Raw genomic sequence first — 16803 nt, forward strand, 5'->3', positions numbered from 1 at the left:
CGGAGTTTTCATCTCGTTAAGCCTGAAGAGCCGGCATAGCCCACGGAGGGGGGAAGTGGGCTTGCGTCCTCTGCGTGCCAAAATAAACTCTGATGAGGACATCTTTGATCTGGGGGGAAGATGGATTTGAGGTCCTGAGAAGGATTTCAGTGCTGGAGCCCGAGCCCAGGCGCGCCAGCGCATCACCCGCAGCCCTGGCCAAAAGCACGCGCTGGAAGATGAGGTGCTTTTATCAGACCAACAAGGAGAAATTAGGGAAACCTGATGCCAGGCAGAACCTTCCCCAGTTTTCCCAAGTGAAGCTTGCAGCTCAGTTCAATATGTTAGTGCCTAATGAAGGTTTCCCCCATATTCTGCAGGGTATAATCATTCTCCTAGTAATGAGCATGTGTTAATGGCATATTAATGCTGACAACAACTAAGTGCGGAGAACAAGAGATGAACATACTCCAAAATTTGTCTTTTTTTTTTTTTTTGGAACAAAGGAATCCATCATGCGGCTGAGCGAGCCCCAGCCCGGCGGGAGCCTGTGGCTCCCACAGTGATGTTGCCAGCTCTGGTCCATGGGCTCACCACGGGATGCAGAGTCGGCATGGGACCATGGCTTTGGTCTCTCACTAACCCAACCCCTGCAATTAATTGACGCACAGGGAAGGATCTCAGTCCAAGCGCAGTGTTTCCCTGCACACAGGGGACACAGCCACGCTGGGGGCTGAACAAGAAAGCAGAAGAATCGCTTGCAAACATCTAGAAAAGCGTTTCACCGGGCAGGCAGGTTTGGATGCTATTTCTAATCAACAGCCGTGTGGATTTGATTACTAAATGTGACTGAAGCTGGGTCCCTGCCAGAGCATCCAGATGTGAATCTGAATATGAAAAGTCCAGGAGGGAGCAGGTGACGGGAGTCGCAGGCGCGAGCACTGAGCCCCCATCCCGGTGCCAGCGTCCCAGCCCATCTGGTTTTGCGTGACCAAGTTTACGTAAGCTCGCAGGCACAGAAAAGAACACACATAGAAATGGGTGTTCTCCTCCTTTTTCATCTTTGCTTCTGAAGACAGCTCCCAAAACCCTGACAGCTCCCCAAAACTAGCATCAGTCTGCCCCGTGGGTGTGCTGCCCACCGCCAGGCACTGCAGGGAGGTGCAGAAGCCTAATTCCCTAATTGTCTGACTCCCGTGTGCTCCCACGAGCACATACATTTAGATTTCCAGATCGATAATCAATGCTAGAATCAATAACAAGGAATTTAGCTACATTATAAAAACAGTAAAATCAGCCAATACTGAGAAATTACTATTGAGTCCTGTGTTTTCTGTAGTCACTTAGTCTAATAACGGTGAATGATATTTTCCAAGTACATTATTCAGCAATAAAACCGCCGAATTATTTGATCTCTTTCTAACCTTTATGATTCTAAGCACTCTTTTTGACCCAGATTGAATGAGGCAACATCTGCAGAGCCTTTCACAAAATTGTACTCGGCGTGCACTACTGTAGGTCTGCTGCCAAAGATAAATGTTATTATTTTAAAGCCATCATCCTCCTAATAGATGAGCAAATGCACTGCATTAGCATAGCCTGCAGAGCTCAAGCACGGGTGAGAAAATGCCAGAGGGTTTTTGCTTAATGGAATTTTACATACCTGACTTAGGATGGGTTAATGCAATCCACCAACACGGGATTTTGAAAACCTGCCCTGTGGCATACACCTGCCATTACAAAAGATGGTATAATCCAACAAGCTCCAGATCCCCATGAGAACCACAAAGGATTCACATCCAGATCTCCAGTGGCCAACGGGGCATCGGGACAAGGACCTCATCTACACGGCTCTGACGCACACAGACCTACACTGTTTATCACGGACCTACATGACATATTGGGCGTGAGGAGGAGGAGTGGCCGGGGTTACCTGCAGCGTGCTGAGCGTTTCCATCAGAGGGTGTATGAAGTGCCACACCTGCAACGTGCTTCTGTCCACTGCAGCGCTAGCAGTTGCCGCACTCAAGCCTTCACCAGCCTAATGAGAACTCACCATAACTCTGCGTTGAACAGGGAGTCATGTCAAGGCTAAGTACTAATCACTTGTCCAGATGACATAAGCCATTACTTCCTTCCAAATTTAGACTAGACTGAAGCAATGATGCTTCGGTCTCTTCTCCGGCAAACCCTCCACGGGTGCCACGGGCAAGCTCTGCCCCAGCAGGAACAGCGGAACTGGGAGCTGTCAACAACCTCAGTGTCCCATTGCTGAGCCCTGGGCAACGCTCTCCTGGGGATGGTGGGGACCAGGACCGCAGGGGACCCCAGGAGACAACCCGTACCGCAGCCCTGCAAGGGTAGCACTGCCTGTAAAGCACCCCATCCATCGCCAATTCAGAGCACGCTCTAATTTAAATTATAATTACACTTATAAGTACACAGATTACAACTATTTATGCTACAAATAAGACCATCCTGTATTTTAATTAACAGAAAATGATTGGAACTCAACTATAGCCTCTACTGGGAACAATATCTAATCACTTATTGAAGCGAGGCAGTGCCCAGCCCCATCGGCAGCCTGGCAGGGAAGGGGGAGCAGGCAGGGCTGGGGGTCCCCCCATTGTGAGCCCTCACAATGGAGCGGGAGGGGGCGAGAGGAGAGGTTTCCCAGGAGAGATGGAGGGCTCGTTGCTGGAGAGCCTGCAGGCAGAGCCTGTGATGGAGGCGGGCAGGGCTCTGCCCTCGCTGGCTAATGGGAATTTAGGAAAGACCTGAGCAGGGCACCCTCGGTGAGGGCAGGAGCCCAGGGACCTGGGAGGGCACCGGGCTGGGGAGCTTCTCTGGCTCAAAGCCCTTGGGAGAGACTTCAGGAGCTGGCAGCTGGAATATAGGGCTCTTCCACGGAGCTGAGCAGATGCGCATAAGGTTATGCAAAGGCTACGTGGGCTTGGCCTTAACGATGCCTTTGCATGCAGCGTGTGCTTTATGCAAAGTAAATGACAGGGAGAAACCACAGAGTTCAAATCACTCAATACAACAGGAGTTCGTTTGGAAAGTACTATAAGAAAGACCATAAGCAGCACACAAGACAGCCCTTTTGATGTAATTAAAAAAAAAATAAATCTTACTATAAATCTTTCCTAATTTAAGGAAAAATTCTTATCTGCCATGTAAACATAGTTGCAGGAGCTTTTTTTTTGTAGTCTCAACAAGTGAGAGTTATGCATCAGAAATACGCATCAGAAATTCAAATTTACTAAAAGGAAAAACCAGATGAGACTCTACTTTCAGTATAAGCGAACCATAAAACCCAAACCAGTAGCATAAAAACGAATGAGATATTTGTATGGTTATATGACATATTGTAAACTTATTTACATAATTAGGTACAATATATAATAATTCTATACACACTTTTATATCCTTATAAACATATGTGTATCATATCGTATATAATAGCTAATATATGATACATAATATACAGTATGTACTATCACACAATAGTAGGGGTTGGACGGGACCTCTGGAGCTCACCCCGTCCCACCCCCTGCTTGAGCTGGCACACCCAGAGCAGGGGCACAGGAACGCGTCCAGGCGGGGGGTGAATGTCTCCAGGGAAGGGACCCCACAGCCTCCCTGGGCAGCCTGTGCCCCTGCTCTGGCACCCGCACAGGGAAGGGGTTTTCCCTCATGTTCAGGTGGAACTTCCCGTGTTCCAGCTTGTGCCCGTTGCCCCTTGGCCTGGCGTTGGGCACCACTGAAAAGAGCCCGGCCCCACCGTCCTGACACCCGCCCTTCAGATATTTATAAGAATTGATGAGATTCCCCCTCAGCCTTCTCTTCTCCAGGCTGCACAAACCCAGGTCTCTCAGCCTTTCCTCATAAGGCAGATGAATATATAACGATATAATAATTATATCATTATCTATAGGTCTTGCTGTCAGAGGAGAGGGGTTTTACTGTTAAACACAGCTTAGCTCCTGACACCACATCCCACACCATCCCTAATTCCTCCACAGACCCTTGCAGCAAAAACACGTTGGACCACCCAGCTGGGACCCCGCTGCATGCTGGAAAACCCTTGGAAAACCCAAAGAAGTGCCGGGATGGGGTCTCAGCCCCATATCACTGATACAAAAGCCCAAGCGTGTTGAACTACAGGCTTGCCCAAGACACAGCGCAGCAAGCATGGCCATCAGTGAGAGACGTGATTAAATGTGAATGGGAGCTGGTGTATTTGTCTCTGTTGCAAGGTATTCAAATGAATTTTTCCAAACAGAGAGCTTGGAGCGATTACATTAGGAGATGTATAATTTGGTTATGCTGACCTCGGAATGGAATAAAAAGCTGCTGATTTCCATAATGTCGGCCTCCGATGCTCAGAGAGGTCAGGGAATGTGCAGCGATACACAAAACACTTCGGAAGTAGTTAAGCCAAGGGATTTGCTGGGACTTGTGATTTCGGGGCAGCTTTGGGGTAGTAGGGAGAGCATCTGGGGAGGTTTGGGGCTCTCACACCGCAGGCTCTGGTCCCCCTGGAGGTGCAGCGTGCCCGCTGGCTGCCCTGGCAGGGACCGGTGAGCTTTCCCCAGGGAGGGGATAACCAGTCTCTATCTAAAGCTGAAAGCATCGCTCCTCTTCGGCAGGCTCTCAGAGAATAAAGGCTGCCGCTAGCTCCCAGACAGGCATGCCCAGGCACAGAAAAGCAGAGGCACTAATGAGAGCCATGACCTGTGCTTACCCATCCCGGTGCACATTGCAGGCACAAAAAAGTGCTGAGTTACAGTGACCTCCCAAGGAGAAAACAAGACTGGCAACGCTTGCTGAGAATTCAGCCTTCCGACTAGTCTAACATCATCGCTGATAATGCTTTAATTATCGTATCTGCTGAAAATAAGCCTTATTTCAACAGCACCGCAAACTTTCTCTGGGTTGGAAATTGTCTCCTTTTTTTTTCCTCCCCCTGCTCTATAGACGGTATTACTCAGAAGCAAGCCAAATCCCTTCCAATTATGTATCATGACGTTTCCCCAGTGTTACACTAAAGCAAGGCCCTTCACTTCTAAATGGCATGGTTTATAACAAATTGTCTGTTACACCAGACAGAAACTGATTTCCTCAAACCCAGCATATTAAAGTGAGTACATTCATTCTGGTTGTAACACACAAAATGTGATTATAACAGACACTTTGGGGGCTTTTTAAGGCTAGCGGAGAAGAGGAGGATAAGCTGGAGGGGAAGAAAGAATTGACAAGTAGAGAAATGACAGTGAAAGAGGAACAGCCACACTGATTTCATTTCTTACAAAACAAAAATCTTTGTGTGTTGTAGAAATGTGCTTTAGTTAACACCGCCAGATAGCCGGAGCAAAAACTGCCGGTGCCTCCTGAAACGAAAATTGCTGTATTGTGCTTAGAAAACCATTTCCTACAGTGAGGACAACTCTTTCCAGGTAGTAAAAAGCATATCTGAAACCAACAGGGCCTTATCCTGCAACTGTTGCTCGCTCAAATAATCCCCGCTGCCACGAGGAGCCCAGACAAAATCAGTGTGAGTGAGGATTACCGGGAGTGTATCAAGGATGGGGGATTAGACCAGGATTATCACTAAAACCAGTAATTCCCCATCTTACTGATGGTGGCCACCAGCTCAGGAGGTGGCGGATCACCACAGCCATGACCCTCCAGCGCCGGGGCTGGAGCCGGGTCTGGGAGCTGTCAGGCATGTGGGTCCTTGGAGGGCTCAAGTCCTGCTGGGTCAGTGGCTGCTCCACCTCGACCTTCTCCTGTGGGACCTACCAAAGCAGAACCAGAGCAAGGCCATGCCTGATCCACAGCCTGCTTGCAGTGTAACGCCAGCACTGCTGCTTCCCTTCCCTGCCGCTGCCACAATGGAGCCATCCCAGACTCCCAGAGAGAGCACCTGAACCTCCATGCTAATTCCACCTTTGGATGTCCAACCTCTGAAACAAGGCTCACCTGCACCCATTTCACACCTCCTCACCTCTCCCATGCTGGGTCCTGACTACCACTGCAGCCCTGGGCGAGACCAAGGGGCAGAGCAAGCTGCCGTGCCCCAGTGGATGCTCCCCATCCCGGTGCAGCATACGATGCTTTGGCACCATTTCCCAAAGCAGCACAGATTTTGGATGTAAAACTGTCTCTGAAACACAGATGCAGCCGTTACAGGCACACTGTTTACTTCTAAAACCATGAAGTCAAAACTAGGCATGTAAGTGTTACCCAAGGGTGGCTGCTCTACATGTAAGTCATCTCCTGGGGATCCTAAAAGGCTCAGCATTCAGACCAGTTTCCACACCACCCCAATGCAACATGCATTTTTATCAAGGAAGCTGCCTAATATAGCTCCTATTATTTTTGATTTTTAATCTCCTGGTACAACTTCCAGTAATATCCATGCAAAAGCTGACAACAAACCCTTTTGGTTTCAAAGCTGACTTCTCCTCCGGCTCAGCAGGAAGGAAAAAAAAAGCCCTCGGCAGCAGCAAAGCCTCTGACCAGCAATGCCCTTGCAGCTCCAACATGTCCCGCTCTCCCTCCTGCAAAACAAGCCAAAATACTAACTGTGGCCAAGCCTCCCGCTGTCAGCCACGATCACCAGAGCTGCTTGCAAACGCTTTTTGCCATCACTGCCTACAGCCACAAGGATGCTAAAAGGCTGCAGGCAGGGGTCCCCGAGTGGTACCCAGGCACCCATGGGACCACTAAACCCCAGTGGGGCCCGAACCCCACCGGGACATCCCCCGCCGCCTCTCAATGCTCTCTTGGCAGCCGTCCTGGCACAAGCAGAGCTGGCAGCCGAGCCCGGCCCCCACCCAAAGTAAAAAGCTTTTCAAGGGTCATCTCAAACTTTTTTTACATCCTCAGAGCGGCCTTGCAGCCCCCACAGACACCACTGTTTAATCCTCTCTGGATCAGCGGGGAAAGGTGGGGAGGAGCACCGACGAACCCAGTTACCACCGGCACAGCACGGCGCCGCCAGCCCCAAAACGTGCCGCTGCACGTACTGCGGTGCAGAGGAAATGGCTCCTGAAGCTCCACAAACAACCCATCCTTGGGGACTTTTATTTCAAGGTTCCTGACTGTTAAAGTAAATGAGCCTCACATTAAAGACCAGCTACACTGCAAACCCACCGCTGCTAGGACAGCACGCGTCTGCCGAGGCAATTGCTTGCTCCCAGACACAACCATCATATGCTAAGCGACACCACCGGCGACACATTTACCTCTGTATTTTATCTTTTATCAAACGATGCTTTGCCTTCCCATCAGGAAAAGTCACTCCCAGGTGGAGCAGCAGCGATATCTCCCCAATGCTGACACCTCGTAAAGGCTCCCAGGGGAAACGCTGGCAGCCTCGTCACTGGAGGCACTTCAAACCAGCCCAGACAACGTCCCACTGGACGCACTGCAGGGAACGGTTTGGCTCTGGAAACTCCAGACTTGGGCAGGAATTTAATTTATTAAATCATCATCACCTGGAGGTGTACCAATAGTACGCTTTATAAGCATATCACCACGCCAATAGCACCTGCTAAGGCAGCGATGGGCTACAGTGGGTGCAATGCTTCTCCGTGAAAGTATCTTTTATGGAGTCTCTGTGTCAACCCTGTGTGCCAGGACAGGGCTGTCACTCTGGTCACTGCTGAGCCTCCTCACCCTCAGGGTTTTTAGGAACCAGTTGAACCCACACCGCCTGCGGGATAACTTCCCTTGCAACAGCTGGAAGCATTACAGAGGCTCTCTGCCAAAAAAAAGAGAAGTTTCCACCCTAAATCAAACTTCCAAGCAGCTTTCAGTTGGAATTTCTCCTTCCTGTGCCCTAACCCTGCCCTTTTGCGCAAAAGCATCCCCAGGGAGTGAGCAGACCCCGGCCAGGACATGCTGCTCTCCCCAAGAGCGTGCACCCAAGAGCTGCCGGTCCCTTAGCAGGACTGGACAGCCGACAGCCGCTCTCCTGCGTGCTGGCGGGGCTGCTGGAGACCATGTGTTAAGCTGACACTCCATGGCACTCATTACAAGAGACATATTTATTTCCCTAGATGAGGTACCAGCTCTTCGCAGTGCATCCCATCTGCACAAGTGTTGGGGAAATGGGGTGAACTGGAGGCACGGGAAGGCACAACAAGCGTCCCGGCTCCCTCACAACAGGGTGCACAAAGCAGTGGGGGTCTTTGGAGACCCCATCCCACCAGATCCCAGGCTAACTGCTGTGCTGGGGAACACGGGCAGCACTGCTTTCTGCCTGCAGCTGCCTGTTAACTTTTTCAGCTGAGCTACAATGTTCCTGATGGTCTTTCCCTCCTCCCTGGCACCGCAGACCTCCTGCTGTTGGCGTTCACGTCTGGCTAATGCTGACGTGTGATGGATTTTATGACTGAATTTTGTCTGTGGCAGTGAATCATGGGCTGACAGGGTGCTCCACTGCTCAGTGCCTTCAGCATGGCACGAGCCAGAAACATGCCCAAGACCCCTCTCCAAATAACACAGCTCCAGGAAGGCAGGAATTCCTCAGGGATCACTGTCCCCAGCATCCCAACAGCTTTGATCACCCTGGGATGCGTCCCCCAGGCAGCTGGGCACCCTGGGCCCCAGCTGGTACTCCGCAAAGAGCACAGGCAAATCTGAGCACCGATGGAGATCCCTCAATACATGAAGGGTGGCATTTCCCACCCCTGGCCTGCCCAGGCACAGCACAAGGAGGGTGCACAAGGCAGCTTTGGTAGCAGCTCTCCTGCCTTGTTTGACCAGAGACAGGCTTATCCTAAACTGCTCCCGTCCAGACTCGGATGCAAAGCCCCTGCCTCTCCTAATTGGGGCATTTGGGAGCAGCAGAGCCTGCTCACCTCTGCGGCTGGATACGTGCAAGTAGAATATATGAGTGCTTATATCCAGGTCATTCCCATTCAGTTATTGCTAAGAAACTCTATTACAGTTTTTAAACTGACACCGGAAGTTAAATCAAGCTTTAACTCTCGGGACCAGCACCCGGTTGCCCCTGCCACACCCTCCCAAATGCAGGCGGGCTCCCAACCCCGCAGCCACAGGTGGCTGCACTGGGCTGCGCTGGGGCACGCACGCAGAAGTTGTCTCCTTGCAGCATCTCAACAGGTAACCTTGAGAAGGCAATGCCGCACGGTGAGGAGCCCGCACGCGCGAGGGCAGGAGAGGCGCGAAACGCAGGCTGGGCGGAAGGCAGCTAAGTGCCCACAGTCTGTCATGGAGATCCCAGCAAGCCCCCCCGTGACTGTCTGGTCATTAAAAGCTGTGCCTCTCCTTTGAGCAATCCGCATTTGGGCTGGGAGTGCCCCAAAACTGGGCCAGCACTGGTACGTGACCTCTCGGGATCTGGTTCTTTAGCCTTAGCTGAGGTTAAACACCAGGGTTCAATGAGCGTTTTGCCAGTCCAGACGCTGCAGGGTCAGGACTGCCGGCACCAGCCCTCTCCAGCAGCCCTGCAGACTCTTGCAGAGGGCCGGGCTCTGCTCTCTGTAGCGCAAGTGTAAATCTGAAGCAGCTCCACTGTCTTCAGCAGCATCATTTTGCATTTACACCAGCACACTGAACACGAAACAGAGCAAGCCATAAATATTTTAGCTGCTTTTTCAGCTTTGTTATTCTGTTCAAAGCAGGAAACATGACAAACCTTTGATTGTTTTGCTTAATACCAAACAATAATTCAAAGAGAGACAAACAAGCAACATTAAATGATGCCTGTGATGTACAGGAAAGCCAATGAATTAGAAGAACCTGATGAGGATGGCATGGATCGGAGCAGCCCCTTTCCCTGAATTCGGCAGGTTCCGCATGTCCCTCCCATGCCCCCTTCCATGCCAGCCAGCGCATCCCCATCCTGCACGGCAACGGAACAGGGCCGGGCCAGCTGTATGGGCGGTCACACCGGGCATCCTGCGCTGCCTGCATCCCTAGCACAACCCGCAGAGCAACAGCCACCAACACCACTTTTAACAACCTTTTAAAAACTCCTGTGAAGGCAACGAGCGTCTCTTCCCTTGAGCATCACCATGCTCAGAATCCACTCGCAAAGCAGCTACCTCCAGCCTCCCAGCGGCACGGAGACAGCCTGGCCTGGCCGGCCACACCGGCATCCCTGCCTGGGCACTTCTGGGCGTCTCTGCAGCATCTGGGGGTGAAACATCCACCCGCAACCACGTGTCAGGGCTGCCCCAGAACCCACAAGCTGGGTGCTTGCCGCTCCCCGCTGCCCGTCCTCCATCACTCCCTCACCCCAGGGTGTCGGACACACGGAAACCACCGCTGCCTGTCTGCCCGACACTCGTTTCAGCAGCGCTTACATGAGCAGACCCGCACGCCGCAGTCCATGTGCAGGCCTGCTACCGATGCCCCAGGGGCAAGGGCTGCCTGCCCGCACTCACCTCTGGCAGCGGCATCCCGTTGATGATGAGGTCGGGCTGCTGGGGGCTCTGCCCCGTGAAGGTGTGATGGTAAATGTGGTTGGAGCCGGCGTTCCTGTTGTTCTGGCTGTCCACGTTGAGGAAGGTGCTTTCAGAGCGGCGGCAGCCCAGAGGCAGGGTCTGCTGGTGGTAGTCGAAGTAGTTGAGGGATGAAGTGAGAGAGGAGCAGCTCACAACGTTCATTTTATCTGTCTCTTCCACATCCCGCGGTACCAGGCGGATATCATTCTTGCTGATTTTCTTCTTCTTGCTTGACTTCTTTTGATGCCCATAGGAGTATTCTGCGATTCTGGGGGATAGAAGGAAAATGACTAGCTGAGAGCATCCCAAACCCTGCCCCGCTAAATACACATGCAGAAACCCGGAGGGCTTGGCCCCCATCTCTGTGTAGGCTTCTTAGTCATGCACATTACGTCATGCTTTGTGTTTGGTGGCATGACATGGTCTTTAGCTTATTTTTATATGTATAATGCTTTCAGGTCAAATATGAAAAATAATGGGAAGGGAGAATGCCTCTGTTTTTCTCTAGTGTTTATAATTGCTGAAATTTAGTTACTAGAAGCAAAGTCCAGCCTGCAGAAGAGAAAAATGGAGACATTAAAATCCATGAACTGAAAAGAGTACCTGCATTCATTTCCATGCATAATAAGGATTTAAAAAGTGATTTAATTTGGTCCCTGTAATGAAAATTCAAAATGAATAGTGGATTTTTTTCCCAGTTCGTTTTCCACAGCAGTAAATAAGGCAGACCCAGAAGCAGTCCTAGCTGGCAAGCTCTATTCTCTCACACTCCAAGGGCTGTTTGTTTATTAATGCTCTATCCAAACTGCTGGTATTTTGACTATCTCCTGATAACACCTGATAACTTGAAATCTTTTCTTCAACCGCATGCTATTCCTCCCTCACCCCCCGGACATGCACACCCGCTTCTGCTGAGAAATGCTTTCGTCTTCTAGAAATCGGAGAACAACTACTGTGTTTTGCAAAGAGAAATGATCCTTCCTGACCCTTTTTTTTTTTTTTAACTGAAAGCTTGTTTTTCTCTGCCTTTCTTTCCCCCTTTGCTTCCCACCTGCCAAAAGAATCAACCGATTAAGTGCCTTGAATGCCTTGTGCAAAACACCAGAGGAAAAAAGTTATCGTAGAACACCACCGGAAAAAATAATGACAAATATGACTGCACTTTGCATTAACTGGGTATGCTCGTCTCAGAGCGACTGTGGCTCCTCTTTCCATAGGGAGCAACACAGCCCCAGCCAATGCCCCACAGATGAATCTGTGCATGCACAGTGCTGGGAAGCTTGGTGTTTCCCAGGGAAGCACATCAAATGCTTCCCACAGACAGAAACACACATTTGAAAGTCGGCACCTTGCTCTTCTTCTTGTTATGATAACAGCATTAAAAAGAAAAAAGAAAAAAAAAAATCCAATAGCTGCAACAGAAATAATGGGATGAATAAATAATACAGTTTATCTAGAAAGGCAAATATTGGACAAATATTCTTGTTCCAGAAAGCTAATTGCCTGAGCATGAAAATGCCACCAAGTAGAACAGCTCTCATATAACCTTATGTGCCTCATCAATTAACACATTTTATGAAGACTCTCCGGCAGCTGTTGTGAAGAACCTCTAAAATAAGGCACTGGCGAAGCCTAAAGGCACGCACTCAGCGCGGGAAGAGGGTGCCCCATGGTCACAGCCGCTGCTGAGCCTACCTGGTGCTTCTCTACCTCTGCAGCTGACTTCTCCTGCCCCGATGCACACTGATAACAGCCCGTGCATCCCCCTGAGCGCGCACATAAATCAGGGGAAGGCAGGGATTTCTGTTGTGCCAACAATCTATATGCTGCTGACTCGTCTAACAATGCTTGATGAAGCTTTAATTGTTTTGTTTACCTAAACGTTTAAGTTTGGCAATGCAAGAGCCCAATTATTTTCTGCAGGCATTCATTTTGCTGTCCTTTCTCTATTGACCAATTATTTAATTAAACTGCACTTCATTAATCCCTAAGCCGTCACAGTAAACCCAGGGCTTATACATATGTGTGAAGCTGTTAGGGGCACCGCCACGACGTGATTTTTATCCATTCAGGTCCTGTTCTCATTTAATGGGCCAAGCTGGCAAGAAATCCGGTATCTGAGCTTTCACTTGAAGCTAGACATCCCATAATACAGCACAGACCGACCTTTATGTGCAGATGATTTTCCCCCCATCGAGCAAAAAGGCTTATAAACGCACTTTACGCTGTGAAAACGGGGTGTAAAAACCGAACTCTCCGGCATTATTTCTACGTAAATAAAACTTCAAAGACCGCACATCCCCCTGCGCCACAGAATTGCCGGGGGCCAGCGTGCGTTTCCAAGGTAGAGCAAAATTAATTTCCATCCCTCCCCTCTGAAACGACTCGGTGCCGAAGGAATGGAGAAGTCATGGCTATTTCACTAGTAACAGGATTAAACCATTTATGAGGCATTGCAGCTGCTCTTTTATGGCATCTGATTGATATTCATGTGTGGTTAGCATTTGTCTCCTAACTTGTGTAACACAGAGAATAGTAAAAGAGAGACAATAATCGCTGGGCTGTTACATATTCAGGGGACTGGATTTCCCCTATCAACCCTTCAGCGGCTCCAGGCGCAGGGCTGACCTCCCGTCCAGCATTTCGAACCCAGGAGCACGTATTCAGCCAGGGCAAAATAACACAGCGCTGCAAAAATCCTCCCTCGCCCCATCGCTCCCAGCCCACCCGGCCGTGCTGGGCGCTGGATCAGGGGGAACCGGGTGATTTTTGCCCCTATTTTATCCAGTTGGCCCCATCGCCAGCCGTGTCGAGGAGCCGCATCGGGCACACAATAGCTCTTTTGAACGGCGAGCGAGGGCTTACGGATGCCACCGCGGCCGCTCGCCCTGTCTGCTGCGGGGATGCTGCGGAGGTCTGGGGGGCTTTCCCTCCTCGGGAGCCTGGGGAGCTGCGCTGGGGACAGGTGGGCTGCCCACGGGAACAACCTGCGATGGAGCATGTAAAATCAGGGATGCTGCAACAGATTGTCAAGCCGCACAATTAAGTCGATTCGTTACTCGACACAGATTTCTGCTCTCCTTCCAGAGAACAATTTTTTAAAGCTTCGCAGGAAATTTCCTTAGAGGGACGCGAACCTCACTTCTGTTCCTAAAGTAAATTTAACACACACACACACCCCTCCCCCAAGTATACAGCAGCAAATGGAAAGGTAACTGTGATGGCAAAAATCAAAGCAGACCGGCAGGTACACAGAAACAAAGATGCCTTTACCTGCAGTTATAGGTCCTGATTTCCTTGTTATCCCTTTTGCACTTGACTGCCACAAAGATCATGGTGACAAAAAGAATGGCTGCAATAGACCCCAGGGCAATAATGAAAATCAGGGAGAGGTTAACAGATCCTATGGACTCCTGGGCGTCCAGGGCTGGAGACAGGTATATCAAAATCAAGGCAGAAGCTGAGAGCGATGTTTTCCCGTGGTCATGAGCCACCACGATCAACTCATAGGCTGTCTTTGCATTCTCCCCAAAGGCTCTGGTGGTCCTTATCTCTCCATTGACCTGGTCTATCTCAAAAAATCCTCTGTCTCCTTCCACCATTTCGTAGGAAAGTCTGCCATTTTCACCCTCATCATAGTCGTCTGCCTTGACCACCGTCACCAAGTAGCCAACCCCCGCGTTCCTGGGGATGTACACCTCTGCTGTCCCGTTGACCAGCGTCGGGGCCGTGATCACGGGGGTGTTGTCATTGACGTCCAGGACAATCACCCTGACAGTGGCATTGCTCTGCAGAGAAGGATTACCCCCATCTTTTGCCAAGACCTTGAACTCAAAGGCCTTTGTCTGTTCATGATTGAAGGACCTCAAGGCATAGATATCTCCAGAGTTGGGGTTGATGGAGACATAGGTGAAGACAGGCATGTCCCTGACTTGGGAGGGCACAATCTGGTAGGAGACACTGCCATTGAGGCCCAAGTCAGGGTCCCTGGCTGAGACTGAGAGGAGGTAGGCCCCTGGGGTGTTGTTCTCCTGCACAATGACCTGGTAATAGGGCTTGGAGAAGTGGGGATGGTTGTCATTCTCATCGGTGATCTTGACAGTGAAGGACTTGGTGGCCTGCAGGGAGGGGACACCATTGTCCTTGGCCTGAATAGTGAGGTTGTACTGGTCCCTCTGCTCCCGGTCCAGCCGCCCATCCACCAGGATGGTGGAGAAGCTCTCGTACTCCTGAAGCCGGAAAGGCACGTTGCCCAGGAGCTTGCACTGCACCCGCCCGTTGGCCCCAGAGTCGCGGTCTGAGACCCGCACCAGGGCGATGACATACCCCGGTGGGGCGCTCTCACTCACCTCCACCAGCTCGCTGTTGACAGAGAGGAGGTTGATGAGGGGTGGGTTGTCGTTGGCGTCCTGGACACTGATGGTCACTTTGCAGTGGGCGGGGATGGAGTTAGGCCCCAAGTCCTTGGCCTGCACATCCAGCTCATAGACGTGACCCTCCTCATAGTCGATGGCACCACTCACCGTGATGAGGCCACTCTGGGGGTCGATTTGGAAGAGCTCCCGGGCCCGCTCAGACACGTAGCTGTGGAAGGAGTAGAGGACCTGGCCGTTGGTGCCCTCGTCTGGGTCAGAGGCATTGAGGCGGATGACCGGCGTACCCGGCGGGGCATTTTCAGGCACGCTGACGGTGTAGGCCGGCTCCTCGAAGAGCGGGTTGTTGTCATTGGAGTCGATGACACGAATGCTGAGCTCCACCGTGCCGAAGTTGGGCGGGTCACCACCATCCAGCGCCGTGATCACATAGCTGTAGTGGGACTGGGTCTCGCGGTCCAGGCTTTTCTCCACTACCAGCTCAGCAAAGCGGGACCCATCACCCCGCGTCTTGGTCTCCAGCCCAAAGAGGTCATTGGGGGTGATCTCGTAGCTCTGCACACCAAAGCTGCCTGAGTCTGGGTCGTAGGCACTCTCCAATGGCACCCGGGTGCCCGGGCTGGCTGTCTCCGAGATTTCCAGCTCGATCTGGTCGGTGGGGAAGCTGGGCGCGTTGTCGTTGAGGTCCTTGATCTCCAGCTTGATCACACAGATCTCCATGGAGCTGGACATCACCTCCAGTGAGATGACGCACTTGGGGCTCTGCCGGCACAGCAGATCCCGGTCGATCTTCTGCTTGGTCACCAACAGCCCCGACCCAGGGCTGATGTCCACCAGGTGGGGAGCCGAGTTGGAGACCACCCGGAAGGCGGTGGGCTGCCGGGGGTCCAGCACAAAACCGGCGTCCCGGGCGTCCTTGGCGACGTTGGCGATCACCGTGCCGGCCCGCTGCTCCTCCTCCACCGAGTACTTGAGGTTGACGAGGGCCCCGGCGCCGGCCCACAGCAAGGCGGCCCCCAGCAGCGCCGGGAGAGCCCCCATCGCCGCCGCTGCCCCCTACGGCCGCCGCGCCGCGCCCCGACGGACACCGGCCGCCCGCCTCAGGGGCCCGCCGCCCTCATGTGGGCAGCGCCCGCCGGGCTGCCCGGCGGCGGGCGGGCGGGTGCGGGCACCGGAGCCGCGGTCCCCCGCGCCCACGCCAACGCCGCCCGCTCAGGCGCTGCGAGCCGGAGGCGCCGCGGATGGGCCGGGCATGGCGTGCGGAAGCGGGAGATGGAGCGGGGTGGCGAGCCGCGCCGAGCCGAGCCGAGCCGAGCCGAGCCGAGCCGAGAGAATCTAGCCGAGCTGCGCCGAGCCGCGCCGAGCCGCGCCAAGCCGAACCGAGCCGAGCCGCGCCGAGCCCGCTCCCGCCGGCGCCCGCTGCGGCGGCCGCACGCCACTGCCCGCAGTCCGGAGCGCCGGCGGGCGGCGCGGGGGCGGGCGGCGCGGGGGCGGGCGGCGGTGAGCTGCAACCAATGGGCACTCGGGGGCGGGGCCTGCGGGCCGCGCTGCAGCCAATGGGTCCGCGCCGAGCCGCGCTGCCGGCCGGCGGGGCGGGGCCGGGGCGGGGCCCGCGGAGCGGCGCGGCCAGGAGCGGGAGCGGAGCGGCGGGGGGTGGCAGAGCCGCGGCGGGAGCTCGCTGCCCCGCGGCGCCGAGCCCGCCCCGGTGCCCGGGAGCTGCGGGCGTACTGGCGGCTTGGGGCGCCGCGGCAGCTGCTGCGTGGCCGCGGTCACCGGCCGGTCCTTCTTCAGCGCCGCGGACGCGCGCGGGGCGGCGGCGGACCCACAGGCGGGTAGCGCGGTGGGCGCCGCGGAGCCAGGCAGCCGGGACTTCCGGGTCCGTGCTGAGCGCCCCCAGGCCCGTTCAGTCGCTTTCCCTCAGGAGCGGCAGTGAGCCCGCCCCGCCGGGGCGCACCGCAACGCGCCCC

The 16803-nt window shown here is 53.2% G+C and overlaps 1 protein-coding gene across 2 annotated transcripts in view; it reads right to left on the minus strand.

Annotated features, from left to right (window-relative positions):
- The window catches only part of PCDH19 (protocadherin 19), a 56404-nt gene extending 40437 nt beyond the window's left edge, over window positions 1-15967 (minus strand). Inside the window, exons 1-2 of one of the 2 annotated variants that reach the window (XM_075106695.1) lie at window positions 13737-15967; window positions 10404-10731 (exon numbers count right to left, since the gene is read on the minus strand). In XM_075106695.1, the coding sequence (XP_074962796.1) occupies window positions 10404-10731; window positions 13737-15877 (2469 nt within the window). In that variant the 5' untranslated portion in view covers window positions 15878-15967. The remainder of the gene's footprint in view (window positions 1-10403; window positions 10732-13736) is intronic. The other variant, XM_075106696.1, reaches the window with a different exon arrangement.
- Between the last annotated feature and the right edge of the window lie 836 nt (window positions 15968-16803).

This window comes from Phalacrocorax aristotelis, chromosome 11 (assembly GCF_949628215.1).
Source record: "Phalacrocorax aristotelis chromosome 11, bGulAri2.1, whole genome shotgun sequence".
Classification (NCBI taxonomy): domain Eukaryota; kingdom Metazoa; phylum Chordata; class Aves; order Suliformes; family Phalacrocoracidae; genus Phalacrocorax; species Phalacrocorax aristotelis.